At 39.7% G+C, this 15,257-nt stretch overlaps 1 protein-coding gene across 2 annotated transcripts in view; it reads left to right on the plus strand.

Annotated features, from left to right (window-relative positions):
* Positions 1-15,257, plus strand: part of cpne9 (copine family member IX) — a 672,011-nt gene that overhangs the window by 634,193 nt on the left and 22,561 nt on the right. For both annotated transcript variants that reach the window (XR_005635832.1, XM_039771535.1), the window contains exon 20: positions 14,587-14,660. Coding sequence is in view for 1 of the 2 variants with exons in the window: in XM_039771535.1 (XP_039627469.1) it covers positions 14,587-14,660 (74 nt within the window). In the remaining variant the exon portion in view is untranslated. The remainder of the gene's footprint in view (positions 1-14,586; positions 14,661-15,257) is intronic.

A 15,257-nucleotide genomic window follows, 5' to 3' on the forward strand; every position in this document is an offset into this window, starting at 1 on the left:
GATGTAGAAGGAAAGACACGTCAGACATTAAAGAGAATGTGTAAATTCTACACAGGCAAGGGCCAGGCATGGGAATCAAGCCCAGGATACCACATCTATGTGATGGTATTACTATCTACATACAGTTTTATTTATATTGCAGGGGAATCTTTATAGCTGTGCATGTTGTGAAATTAATTCATTTTGTGCCTTAAAGCTACAGGAAACCATGTTCAATTTCTGCTCATAAAACTCTTAGTGTGCAGATTATAAAGTCCTTGTTTCTGTGTAGGTTTTCTGTTGGTGGTTCTCAGGAGTGATTCCGTAGGGCAGGGGTGTCCAACTCCGGTCCTGGAGGGCCGCAGTGGCTGCAGGTTTTCATTCTAACCATCTTCTTAATTAGTGAACCATTTTGGCTGCTGATTAACTTGTTTTGCCTTAGTTTTAATTAACGTGGCACAAACCCCTTAGTTCAGGGGACCCCAACTCTGCTCCTGGAGGGCCCCAGTGGCTGCAGGTTTACATTCTAATCTTTTTCTTAATTAATGCATTGTTTTTGCTGCTAATTAACATCTTTTTAATTGATTTTAATTGACTTGTTTTTTTTTAAGATTTGTTCCCCTGAATTTCTCCATCATTCCTGTGAATTGCTTCATTTCTTTCCTTAAACAGAAATGAAACATGAAGTGAATGAGCCAAGAGAAGACCAACTAAGTCAGGGCCTCAAACTCCAACCAATTTCACTCCAACCAGTTGCTTAATTAGGTGCCAATTCTTGTCATTAATTAAACCCGTTCTTTAATTCCATGGCTTGTTGTTGCTTTCATTGTGCAATAGCAGACATTTCCAAAATTGTTGATTTTCTTCTTTCTAAAAGCACTGTTACAATGTTTTGTGGACCTGAGCAGATCAGTATTCCTGAGACCTCCACCTTTCTTTATTTACAGATATTGTATGATGGGCACAGTTTGCTGGTCGTGTTTTGGCTCATTTTTGTGTCTCATTATTGTTTAGCAGCTATTTAAGGAAAAAGAAACAATTAAGGGGTCTGAGTCTTCAAGAGCAAGTCAAATAAAATTAATTCAAAAGAAGTTAATTAGGAGCAAAAACAGGTCACTAATTAAAAAAAGAGTTAGAATGAAAACCTGCAGCCATTGGGACCCTCCAGGACCAGAGTTGGGGACCCCCTCCCTTAGTTGTTTCTTTTTCCTTAATGAGCAGCCAAACAATAATGAGACACAAAACAAGCCGCCACACGACCAGCTAATCTGAAAATAAAGAAAGGTGAAGGCTTCGGTCATGTTGGACTGCTCAGGTCCCCAAAACATCTTGACGGTGGTCTTAGAAAAATCAACAGCCTGCTGTGGCAGAATGAGAGCAGCAAAAAGTCATGATATTCAATAATGGCTTTAACAACAAAAATCGCCTTCTTATTAAGAAACTGGTTGGAGTGAAACTGGCTGGAGTTTGACGTTCCAGTTTAGCTTGTCATCTGTTGGCTCGTTTCACAACTCATTTCTGTTTGGCTGCCATTTAATGAAGAAAGGAATCAATTCAGAGGACAGAAAACAGGCCTCTTAAAATGAAGGGAAAGGAGTTAATTAGCAGGGAAAACTACTCACTGATTAGGATTAGGGTTAGAATGAAAACCTGCTGCCACTGTGGACCATAGTTGGACACCCCTGCCATAGGGGAACCATTTTTAATTAACAGAAGACTCATCCACAAGAACCTTTATTTTTTTAGATCCGTAACAGGCTCCATACAGTAAATAACCTTGAATAGATGGTAACAGATCTGTGAAACAACTAGCAGTATGGTGTAGCGGTTAAGGCTTCGGACTGAGGTTGGGGGTTCAAATCCTGTTACTGCTACTGTGTGGCCATGACTAAGTCACATGACCTGCCTGTACTCCAATTGGAAAACTAGCAGAAATGTCACCAATTGTATCATGAATGTTGCAAGTGATCTTGGATCAAAGCGTCAGCCAAATAAATGTAAAGTAAATGGCTCATAATTTTAAAATGACTCTTGCTGCATATGTCCAATAACACCAGCTAAGTCCAGGTTTTCAGAATTGTTAGTACCATACTTTAAAGATTTTATTTTCTACATATTACAAAGTTTTCCAATGCTCATAGTACCAACGTAACAAGCAAATAAAAAAACCTTCCCAGAATGACATGGTGCCTGGTCAAGTCATAATTCTACAAAGAACCACACAATCTAGAAAATAACCATTATGTCAGCGTTTCTCAACCTTTACGTATTTGCAACCTGAGTTTTCATGACAATTTTAATCGTGCCCCTCCTAACGTTTTTTGAAAGGAGCCCACTAATACCAATTTGTTCTTTTTTAATTAATGATATATCACAGATGCATATTTTATTATACCTACTTAACTTTTATTGGCATTTATCTAACTCTATATTTATTTTTCTAGTATCAGAACGTAGTTTAAGTTAATTTGTTTTGGTTTCAATAGAGGTATTTTTCATATTTTTGATTCTTGTTTTCTTTTTTCTCACATCTTCGCGCCCCCCTTTTTGTTACTTTGCGCCCCCCTAGGGGGGCCCGCACCACAGATTGAGAACCACTGCATTATGTTAACTCTTTCAGGGCTGATGTCAACTTTTGTCAAAAGGAGGAGTTGACGATGGTAATCAACTGTAAACTGTGACAGAATCAACCATTACATTTTAGGTGGACTCTTGTTGCTAGAAGTAAAGTTAGATTCATTTGTTTGACCGAAATTCCCTGCACTCTCGTGAGTAGCAAGGCGCACACAACAGCAAAAATGGCACTGATATCTGACGAGAGATCAAAATGAATGCGTAAAGCAAAATACTCTGTGGATGACGTTTTGCCTGTTATTTCTGAACTGAACTATGACTTGTAGGACTCGGTTTTTGATACAAGTGATCGAAAACGAATGTGAGGTTCCAGCTTTAGCTGATCGGTCCCCAGCTAGTAGTGGTACTGACAATGTTCGCCAGGGAGGACTGCCACTTAACAATGATAAGAGGTAGAAACCAGAATGTAATGCACTACGACCATGACGCGAAGACAGCCTGGCAGCAAGCCTGCCGCACATTCTTGGCAAACTGGCAGCCACAGCATGCAGCAACAGATGTTTTATGGTGATTTCTGAGTGAAACCATTGTTTTTTGGAAAAAAATATTCAGCCCGCAAAGAGTTAAAGAGTGTGGGTGCACAGGTTTAATGCCACATCCCAAAAACATAGACCAGTTGACAGCCTTTGATTTTTGTTTTCCAACAACTTTTTGCAGCATTCAGCTTTTTAGGAGACAATGGATTCAGTGATCAAAAGAGTGCAGCCTACTGACTCAGCGGCCATACTAGGAGACATCGGAAATCCACTCCAGAGAGGAAATGATGAGGAGAGCAATGGCCTGTCTGATCTTATATGTGAATTGTTTATGGATTTATGTGATGCTTATGGATTCTCCACAAACTCCGTGGTCAAACATAATGTGGCTGGTACCAGAGTGCCTTTCAACTAAAGGTCAATAACCGACTTTGTAGTTATGAGTTTTGGCTTTTTACTTTAATGTAATAAGTGAGTCAGAATATCATGAAGGATATTTTTCCTGAGATTATATTAAAGGTTATATGTGAGTGCTGTAAAATTTTAAGGCTTGGAAGAACATGTTAACATGTCAAAAAGAAAATGGATCACTGAACATCTTTTTTTTTTTATTGGGGCAAAGGCTGACCTCTTTATTAATCCTGACAACTCTGTTTTTGGTGTTTTCTTCATGGTGATCTGACAGGGGTTGGACTGAGAGCAAGTGTGAGGAAAGACTCAGGGTACCTTCCGTTTGACAGCAGATGCTGCTACTGCACAGCTAGTCCCACGGGGAGCAGGTCTCTGTATTCCTTTCCTGCCCTCACTTGGAGACCATCTGCTTCTGGAAACCACAGGGGAATCTTTTTTCTTTATTAATTCACGAGATATAAATACACATGTCAGCAAGCAGGGCTCTGAATGGAACTTCAGGCTAGGCAGTGCCTCAGAAATATTCACTGTGATGCTGACATCAAACAGTCCCAGATGCTGCAGCTGGGACTGTTATTTCTGCTGATGATGGCCTCTGACAGTATTAGAGCTCAATAAAGCAGAAAAATTCTGTTTTATATGGCCTTAATATGTACCCCAGTGCTAGGCTGAGGCTTCAGTTCTTTGGCAGAAGGCAGAAAGAGCATCTAGTAGGATGTGCAATGTGTTTTTTAATTTTTATATTCTGATCAGGACAGTATAGTTTAATCCAAAAATATAAAAATGTATGCTGTATTTTTACAGGGTGTTTCAAAAATGTATACACACTTTAAAGATGGCAGATTAATACATTTTGTTTTTTAGGCAATTACTAGTTATATAAATCAGCATTTACTGAATACAATTTAGTACAATGCAAAAATCTGCCTTAATAAAATGATAAGTGTGTGCGTGTCTATCTGTGGGTCCTTCCAGTTGCTATGTCTCTGTCATTCCAAAAGATGGCGCATGACAAACATTTTAGTAATAAAATGCATTGCATTTGCCATTAAAACAGATTGCATATCACAAACATTACCACTGCTTTTGTGAATCCCATACCAAATGGCATACAACAGAGATATACACATTTCATGGTGCACTGCAAAGGTTAATGCTGAGGTCTACAGTGATTACTTAGATTTCAATTGGTGTGTATGTATAGGTGTGTGCTTTTCCTAATCTTGTCCAATTTAATTGCACTGAGCACCAGTGGACTCCAAACAAGATGTAGAAACATCTCAATGACGATGAACAGAATGAGGTGCACCCGAGCCAAATTTTAAGAGTCATAGTGAAGAATCTAAACACAGGTGTCAATAGGAAATTTCAATTTTTTTTATTTTTATTACATTTGCAAACATTTCTAAAGTCCTGTTTTTGATTTGTCATTTTGGGGTAATGAGTGTTGCTTAATGATTAAATTAAATTAAAATGAATTTAAATGGTTCTATCACAAGGCAGAATCCTGTTAATCTGGATTTGATGGGACCACACTGTGTCCAGATTAGTGAAGTCTGGATTTACTAGAAGTTAACTTTAACATGCTGTACTTGGTTTTTTTTAAAAAAAACTTTTGATTGCTTCTTTATATTTTTTCCAATGCAAAGAGTTTGTATTGCCGCCTCTAATTCAAGAGCAATCTTTTAGCCCTTGTGACAGATTGGGGGCGCTATCGCTCCCTTGAACCCCTGTCCAAGACTCCAGACACCAGATAAAAGTCCAAATGTTGACTTTATTAATTCGCCACAGTGCACAAAGCACCCTCTCCTCCACTACAGTATACTCATAAATACAAATCACTAATCACAATGATACAATAACTTTCCTCCGACTCTTAGACACGTTGCCACCCTTCCACCCAGCCCAGCTCGCCGTCTGAGATCTCCCACAGTCCTTTTATATACCCTTACCCGAAAGTGTTCCCAATCCCCAGTCCATGTGATTCTCTATCACTTCCGGGTCAGGTAAGAGTTCTTCTTCTCACCCTGGAAGCACGTTGCTCTTCCTATGACGTACTTTTGGGTTATAGGGCACAAATGATTCTTCGGTCCTCCCTAAAGCTCCCTCTTGCGGCCCCTGTGGTATCCACCAGGGTCATGTATACAAACTACATAGTCCATGACTTCCTGCTGGTCTTCGGGGCACCTCCATACTGCAGGGAGGGCTTCATCTGGTGGCCTGGGGGTATTGGCCGGGATGACAAGCCGGCCAAAGACCACACCCTTTATCAATGTTATAAAAAGGCATTCACTTTTTGTCCCATCATCCCTGTAACACTCTTTGATATTGTTGCCATCCCCTGGTAACTCAAACTACAAATAACAGATAGATAGATAGATAGATAGATAGATAGATAGATAGATAGATAGATAGATAGATAGATAGATAGATAGATAGATAGATAGATAGATGTGAAAGGTACTTTACCACATAGATAGATAGATAGATAGATAGATAGATAGATAATGAATGGCTCTATTTTAGATAGATACATAGATAGATAGATAGATAGATAGATAGATAGATAGATAGATGTGAAAGGCACTTTACCACATATTTTTTATTTTTAAAAAGACCTTTATTGTGAACATAAAATTTGAAAATATTAATAATATACACAGTCAAAAACCAAACAAGCCCAATTTTCAGAATATAACAAAAAGAGCCAAAAAATATCAGACCACCACTACTCCCCCTTTACACTTCTCCTACTCCGCACATTAATAAGAAAATCAAAAAGTTAATATTTCATTATAACACAAAGACCACCACTACTCCCCCTTTACACTCCTCCTACTCCGCACATTAATAAAAGCATATTGTTGATGCCCACCACTTTTTTATTCCCAGTTGAGCACCAGTTCGCCCCCCTCCACAGCACACAATACCTGATTAGATACTAACATCATCCTAAGAAACCAAAATACAAATACAGAAAACTTAACTAATGTCTCATACATTCATTTTTAGTTCTCCATCCTCAATTGAGCAAAGCACCCCTTTAATTCCCCACACATTTTTAAATAACTCTAATGTATTCATCAATTTATAATATGTATATTCCATTGTTATTCTAGATCGTACATTTATCTTGAAAATCAAGACAGCATCAGTGGCCCCTGTCCCAGATTGTTTATTATTTCGACTCTTTAAAATTGCTAGTTTGGCTTCACCCAATAGATAATTTGATAACTGAGCTTTTTGCCGATATTTTTTGTTGTATTTTGTACCATAAATGAACATGATATTATTAAATTTCCCCATTAACTTTTTACATAATTCACTAAAAAAACTGAAAAAAAAACTGAGTCTCATACATTGCAAGAATAAATGGAATATAGTTTCTTTTTGTCCACAAAATATACAATTATCATCCCCTTTCTGCTCAAAAAGAATTTGTAGCGACAATCCCATGCAGAATTCTCCATTGCAGGTCAGCCATTCTTTTCTTACTTGGGGGCTTATATAGCTCCCTCCAAGCAGGTGCACTCCCACCATCCACCCCCAGATTGTCTCTCCATGGCGTGTCACATACTGTTTTTAGTTCTGCAAAGTGTATAATTTTAATACAATATTTATAAAGGTCCCCCTTTGACAAAGACTTAAAGCTCACGACTTCCCCTTTATGGAATGTCACGATTGTATTGTCGGTGAGCGAGGACAGATCAACAGCAGGGCAGACCTCCATCTCCATGTTTGTTGCTCTGATCGAGTTGTTCAGCCGATGATAATCTTTGGCCATGAATGATAAAAAACTCTGAACTATTCTGACCGACTTGACCCCCAGTATTGAAGATAGCTCTGCTGGGTCAATAAAAGACTTCTTGCTCTCATCGTAAATTTGGGACAGTGTAAGTATTTGATTTGTGATGAGTATTTTAACAAAACTATCGCTGAACAACAGAGGACATGAGAAAACAGAGTTGTAAACTAACGGCTCATCAACCAACCAACCAGATGTATCAAAGTTTCTTTTAAAAACAAAGTGCCATGTTAATAGGACTCCCTTGTAAAAATGGGGTAGGCTGGACAGGTCCATTTTGTGAATGTTCATCACTAGAAGTTGTCTATCAAAACGTAAACCTCCCACTCGGCGGAAGAAACCCAACGCCAGCTCTCTCCAACTCAGAGGGTGAGAAACAAAAAAAACTTTCTGCAGAGCCTGAAGTCTAAATTGTGCAACTTTAGAGACAACGTCAATGAGCCCCTGACCCCCCTCTTCCAAAGGTAAAAAGATTACACTTTGTTTTATCCAGTGCAGGCCAACCCAAAAAAAATCAACCAGAAGTTTCTGGATTCTGTGTAAAAGTCCAGGAGGAGGGTCCCCACTCACAAGTTTGTGCCAAAGCATAGAAGCTATCAAATTGTTACAAACAATCACTCGTCCCCTGTAAGACAGCTTGGTCACAATCCACCTCCATTTGTTCAGTCGCATTGTTACTTTATCTAAAAATCCTTCCCAATTACTTTTGTCCACCCCCTCAGCACCCATTACCACCCGAGATATCTAAAACACTTTCTGTCCCACTTAATTTCTAAGGGCAGATCTGGTGGTGAACTTGCAGTCCAGGATCCAAGTAAAAAAGCAGTACTTTTGGCCCAGTTGATTTTTGCTGAAGATATTCTCTCAAATATCTGTTGACATGAGATTAACATTTTAATGTCATCGTTTGACGTGACAAAAATGATGACATCATCAGCGTAAGCCAAATATTTAAAAGTAACATTTGGGCACATAGGAAAACTCACGCCCTGCAGTTTGTGACTTATCTGACGTAAAAACGGTTCGATTGACAAAGCGTAGAGCATTCCAGATAAGGCACAGCCCTGTCGTATTCCTCTCTTTACTGAGAACGGGGCACTCAAAGAACCATTGACTTTTAAACGCCAAAATATTAGTATACAAGAGCCTGATCATATTTATAAAATATTCCCCAAATCCAAAGCTTTTCAGCGTATAAAACAAGTATCGATGATCTACTCGATCGAAAGCCTTTTCCTGGTCTAGAGACAGAATCCCTAAATCAACCCCGCACAGATTACAGGCTGAGATAACATCCCTCAATACAAATATATTATCATGGATTGAGCGGTCAGGCACACAGTACGATTGACACGGGTGAATTATGGAGTCCATCACATTCCTCAGGCGGTTGGCCAAGGCCCTTGAAAAGATTTTGTAATCCGTGCACAATAGGCTCACAGGCGCCAGTTTTGATTTGGCACAAGTCCCCTTTTTGGTAGCAGAACAATGACCGCCCTCCTGCAGCTCAGTGGTAGTTCACCAACCTTTACACTCTCCAGAAAAACTGAAAGCATGTCCGGTCCCAGCAAATGCCAGAACTGCTTATAAAATTCTGTTGGAATCCCATCAATCCCCGGAGTCTTTCCAACATTCAGATTAGAAAGTGAGTCAGAGAGTTCTTGAAGACTGATCTCGGTGTCCAGATGTAATCGGAACTTTTCTGAAATTGTTGGCAAACCTTCCAAAAACTCGGACATGGCAGCTTCATCAATGCTTTCATCCTTAAACAAATTTGTGTAAAAAGAGACAGCAAAGTCTCTTATCTCCCCTGTAGTGCACAGTTCTTGGCCGTCGGTGTCACGGAGCATATGAATTGTCTTACTCTGTGCTTCCTTCTTTTCTAGACTAAAAAAAAACCTTGTGGGTGCGTCCAGGTGATTGAGATTCTGGAAGCGAGACCTCACTAAAGCTCCCTTAGCCTGCAACTCCAGAAGCTGAGACAGTGAATGTTTCTTAGCTGTTAAAATCTCAAAATTGTCTTTATCAAAACTGTTCTGAAGAGTGGCGTGTAGTTCAGTGATGTCCTCCTCCAGGCTTTTCATATGCTCCACACTCCTCTTCGTTACTTGCTGGGTGTATTGTTGGCAGAAAGCTTTAATCTGAACTTTTGAGACATCCCACCATTGTCTGAGGGAAGTGAATTTGGATTTAGTGAGGGTCCATTGCTGCCAGAAAACTCAAAGCACTGAAGGAAGTTTGAATCATCCAACAGGGAAACATTGAATTGCCAGAAAGACTTAAAGAAAGGTTTTTTTGAAAAGGTGAGCTTTAAAGCCACCAGAGAGTGATCAGAAAGACCGAAAGGACAGATATAAGTAGTAGTGACTGAATTTAAAAGATGCCTTGAACAGTAAAACCGGTCTAACCGTGCCATAGAAATGCGGCCACCCCTTTGACCCAGGTGTATTGTCTATCTGTAGGAATTTAATCCGCCATACATCTACCAGATCTGACTGCTGTAACAAAGTATTTAATACTCTGACAGAAGCTGGATGTGGCTCAGTACCATTTCGATCAAGCTGAGCGTTATCAGTACAATTAAAATCCCCTCCCAGTAGAAGAATTTCTCCATTAATAAAAGATTCCACCACTCTTCTCAAAGAATCAAAGAAACAGATCCTCTCTCGACCATTTGTTGGTGCATATGAATTAATTAACACAAGGTCTTGTTCCCCATCTTTAATCTGCACCACCAGCAGGCGCCCAGCCACCACCTCACTAATATTAGTGATTTTTAAATTCACAGTTTTGGAAATCATCACAGCTACCCCAGCACTGACATGAGATCCGTGACTAAGCACAGCCTGACCCCCCCATTCACGTAACCAGTCCTGTTCATTCTTAATATCAGTGTGTGTTTCCTGAAGTAGTGCAATGTGAAGGCCTTTTTGCTCTAAATACTCAAAAACTGCAGCCCTTTTCGCGTCTCCCCTACACCCGTTCACATTCAGACTCCCAATATGAAAAGATTCCATTAATTCAAGACATAAGGGAGTAACCAATAAAATACATAACACAAATAAATAAAAGAAACGTAGGACTAAATCCATCATGATTAAAGCAGTGATTTCCTAACCCTACTGATCAAATTCTTTAGTCTCACTGACTCTTTCTGGTCCATGCCAAGCTGCACGGCATTGCGCATCACCCTCTGTGCTGACACCAGGAAGAGCTGAACGTCTGGGAAGTGTTCCTCCACTTTAACCCCTCTCTTACCCTCAATAAATTCTAAAAAATACCGTATACTTGCGGTGCTGTATCCGCCTCCCAATGTATATCTTGAAGAGGACTCGCTTCTCACGGAGGTGTCAGTGTCACTACCCTCATCCTCTCTATCGCCAACGTCACAGTCACTGTAACTCTTGAACAAGTTGCTGCGTTCACTGGATGGCTCGCTGGACACAAGGCTTTTCTTTGCCGACTTAGTATTCTCTGATTTAATCTTTCGTTTGTGACGGGCACTTTGAAAATCTCATCCCTCTCGCTCACACTTGCACTCCCATTCTCCACTTCACACACCTCATCCATCGGCCTCTCATTCATCTGCCTTTCCACGGCTTGCTCTGGGATAGGCTTTATCAGCACCGCGTCTTCAGCAGCCTGCACTTGTGCAGCTTCATCGGATGCCTGAGACTCGTTCACAGCGGAGGCAACTGGCGCAACTCCCTCGGAAAGAGTGTTCAATGTCGTCCCCTCACTGCTACTGGTCTCAGGCTCTGTGCTCACTTTACTCGCTGCACTTTCAGCCGCCATATCCTCGGCAACAAGAAGCGCGCTCTTCTCTGGAGCGTCTTTAGACAGAAAATTTTCGGGCCGATCATACACAACACCCGCTCATTACACTCAGACCCATCCTTCTCCATATTCTCCACCTCACTTTCATACTCAGACTCGCAGTTTGCATCATTAACCCCGTCCGTGTTCTCTTTGACGGAGCGGAGCCGGCCGGCATCACTACGGGCTCATGTTTGCACTGTGCCGCTTTGTGTCCAGCTCTGCCACAGTTAAAGCAACGCATTGAATCAGAAGTTACAAAACTACATAATCATCACCTTCCACCTTAAACCTGAGGGCCACGTTTAGATCTTCATTCATATTATTTAAAATCATATAAACTTGTCTCCGAAAGGAGACCACATGTTTTAACTCCTGCATTTTGCAGCCAAGGGGAATAAGCACTATATCAGACATAATCTGCCCATAACGTCTCAATTCCCTTAGTAAAATATCATTTTTTAAGAAAGGTGGAACATTAGAGATAATAACTTTCTTCGCAGGCGCTGATAACGGCAGGACAGGAACTAATGCGCCATTTATAACAACCCCTTCTTCAACAAGTTTATTTACGAGAGACTCGTCGTTTAGAAAGACGACTACAGCCTTATTCATTCTGCTTGCTGATAGAACATTTTTATAACCAACTATTTTCCCTACTCCCATCACACAAGCTTCGGCAGAAACCTGAGGGTCCACCAGGACCTTAGCGCCATGGCCCGTGAAAGACTTTCAAACGCCTTTGGAAACAAACCAGGTGCCCGCCCTTTGGACACGGCCATGGCGATAACCGCCAAAGCCGCGTCTTAACAGTAAAAAAAAAACACCAATAACTCTAAAACAAATCTCTAAGAAAAGGAAAAGAGAAAAAAGAGGCTTACACAGAGACGTCGACGCCCGTCGGCTTCCACCGACTCAAACACGCCCACCCCAGACAGCACTAATCGAGCAACACACAGACAGCAAGATAGATAGATAGATAGATAGATAGATAATGAATGGCTCTATTTTAGATAGATAGATAGATAGATAGATAGATAGATAGATGTGAAAGGCACTTTACCACATAGATAGATAGATAGATAGATAGATAGATAGATAGATAGATAGATAGATAGATAGATAGATAGATAGATAATGAATGGCTCTATTTTAGATAGATACATGTAGATAGATAGATAGATAGATAGATAGATAGATAGATAGATAGATAGATAGATAATGAATGGCTCTATATTAGATAGATAGATAGATAGATAGATAGATAGATAGATAGATAGATAGATAGATAGATAGATAGATAGATAAAAGCAAAAGTCAAAACAAAACTATGGATAAAGAATTGTGATAAGGTGTATGTGTGGAAAATGCCAGCTGCAGCTGTTGTCTGACTACAGTACCTCATTGTCCGATTTGTGTTGGTGTAGCGGTGAAGAGGGACTAGTGGGTGAGTCATTTCCAGGAATGCATGGCCTCCCATCACTGATCACCTGCTACAGCACACCACCATATTCACTCTTAGCCAGTACAGCGGGCAGTTAGCACTTAGTATGCATGGACTAGCTGATGTCTCTTTATGCCTGCTCTTCTTGGTTACAACAGCATTGGTAATAAAAACTTAGCAAGGTGAGCTTGTACATTTGTCAGAAAACCATTTATAAATCAGGTATTTTTATAATTTATTCCATATATTTTCTCTTGTTAGTTAGAAATTTTCCCATGATATAAATTCCAGTCCAAATTAATTGAAACACCGTATCATTGGGTTCTCAATTAACGAGGTTCTACTATACATAAATGGTACACACACACACACACATACAGTATATGAATTTATACTGTATATATACACACATCGTCACTGGCCATCGGACTTTACTTTTATTCTATGTTAATTAGTATTGCCTAATTTTATTTTTATATTTTGTCTTTTTTCTCTTTCTTCATCCGGTAAAGCACTCTGAGCTACATCATACATCCATTCATTATCCAACCTGCTATCTACCAATCCCAGCCAACACAGGGCGCAAGGCAGGAAACAAACCCTGAGCAGGGTGCCAGCCTGTCACATTGTGCACACACACACACACACCAAGCACACACTAAGAACAATTTAGAATCGCCAATGCACCTAACCTGCATGTCTTTAAACTGTGGGAGGAAACTGGAGTACCTTGAGCTACATCATTTGTATGAAAATGTGCTATATAAATAAATATTGTCGTTGTTATTGTTGTCACAAACTTAGACAAAAGCCACAAAAAGGTTTGGGGCAGCCACCTGTATATTGTTTACTGGCTTGAAAATTGAATGAATTGATATGTTGAAGTATCCGGATTGGAATTCAGAACAGAACTGATTTGCTTGTAAAAAGATGGCGGCTTTAAAGGAGAGCGTAGTAAGTGATGTCATCAGTAGGGCCGGAACTGGTAGTGTCATTGGGGCTGGGACCAGAAGTGACATCATCATTAGGGACGGAACCACAAGTGACGTCATCGGGGCCAGGTGGAATTTCCAGCAACAGGTCTGCAGAGAAGTGAGAGAAAGAGTTAGCGAACTCCGCCACCCCCTGGTCTGGCATGGAATGGCTCTCATTCAGGCCCTTTAGCTGTCTCCCATGTGCACATATATATATTTGTTATTTCATCATCAAGTCCTTCCGTGAGAACCCTAAATCCAAAGAGGACTGTTTCATTTATGTTAGGTAGAATGCCCAGAGGGGAATGGGCGGTCTCATGGTCTGGAATCCCTACAAATTGAATTTTTTTCTCCAGCTGTCTGGCCATCGGACCTTACTCTTATTCTATGTTAATTAATGTTGACTTATTTTTCTTACTGTGTCTTTTATTTTTCTATTCTTCATTATGTAAAGTACTTTGAGCTACATTTTTTGTATGAAAATGTGTTATGTAAATAAATGTTGTTGTTTGTAGCTGGAAATCCACAAAGGGAGCAAATAAATGTAAATGACTAAAAATGTTCTTGCTACTTTTAAATTTAACATTACTGGCAAATTTTCTTAGTCTCTCTTAAATGATTTAATCAGTTTAATTGCTTAATTCTGTTTTTTGCAGTGATAAAAATAACAAATAATATGGACTTTGCTTCTCTGGGAAATTCAGAAAGAGGACTCCTAGTTGTTGAGAGATTAGCACGGTTCCTTTTTTAGTATCATGCCAGCATGTTACCTACTGTATATTTTGATATGCCATTATATGACTCCTTTGTGACCAGACTAATGATGATCCAGCAAGGCCCCCTTAACTGGCATGTCCTTTTTTTTCACTTCCAGGTTAGGCTGTTTAGCAAGCAGGTCCCATGTCTGGCCACTAGAAGATACAGTTTTACTTATAACTGGAGGTGCATTTTCAGGCTACACAAAGATTCCACCTCCGCATCTTGAAAGACACACATCTTTTCTTTTACGCTAGAAATATTTCTTGTTCTTGTTTTCATTCTTTGCAGCAATGGAGGAATTAGACGGAGATGAAGTACGTGTATCATCTAGGGGGCATTTTGCAGAAAGAGACATCGTGCAGGCAAGTATAATTGCTTATCAACTTTCTTGGCGTGAAGCAAATCAGTAACTAATTTATCGCTTGATGTTGCTTATAATGTGCTGATCATAAAAGCTGCGTAAAGGAACTGTTAGTACTAACACAAAAAAAATGATTAACTACAGTATGTTCAACAGCAATACATTTTCAAATAAATTTAATTTCCAGAACTACCTGTACAAGAGTTGCAAAAAGTGGACATTCAACACTTGCACAGCCTTCAGATTCTTCAGTCAGATTTCACTAAGGCATTTGTATTCTGAAGAAATAGCATTTCAAAGGCCATTACGAAGACATGAAATGCAATTATCAAAAATTAAATTAAAGTCGGGGCAGATGCTCTCTTTGAGCAGAATTCAAAGGAGTAAGCACTTTAATCTAACGATTATCTTCACTCTCTTCCCACAGTTAAGTTGATGTGATTGGTTTTTTTTTTATTAAAAACTTTAAGATCTACCTTCTCAATATTTGATTAGGGTTTGTTGAAAATTAACACAATTTATTTAAGATTATTGTAAAACAAAATTCCACTGATGTGTTCTCATTCATGGAGAGCGCTCCGAATAACCCTTAAATTCA

The sequence above is a fragment of the Polypterus senegalus genome, chromosome 12 (genome assembly GCF_016835505.1).
Source record: "Polypterus senegalus isolate Bchr_013 chromosome 12, ASM1683550v1, whole genome shotgun sequence".
NCBI classification, from domain to species: Eukaryota; Metazoa; Chordata; class Cladistia; order Polypteriformes; family Polypteridae; genus Polypterus; species Polypterus senegalus.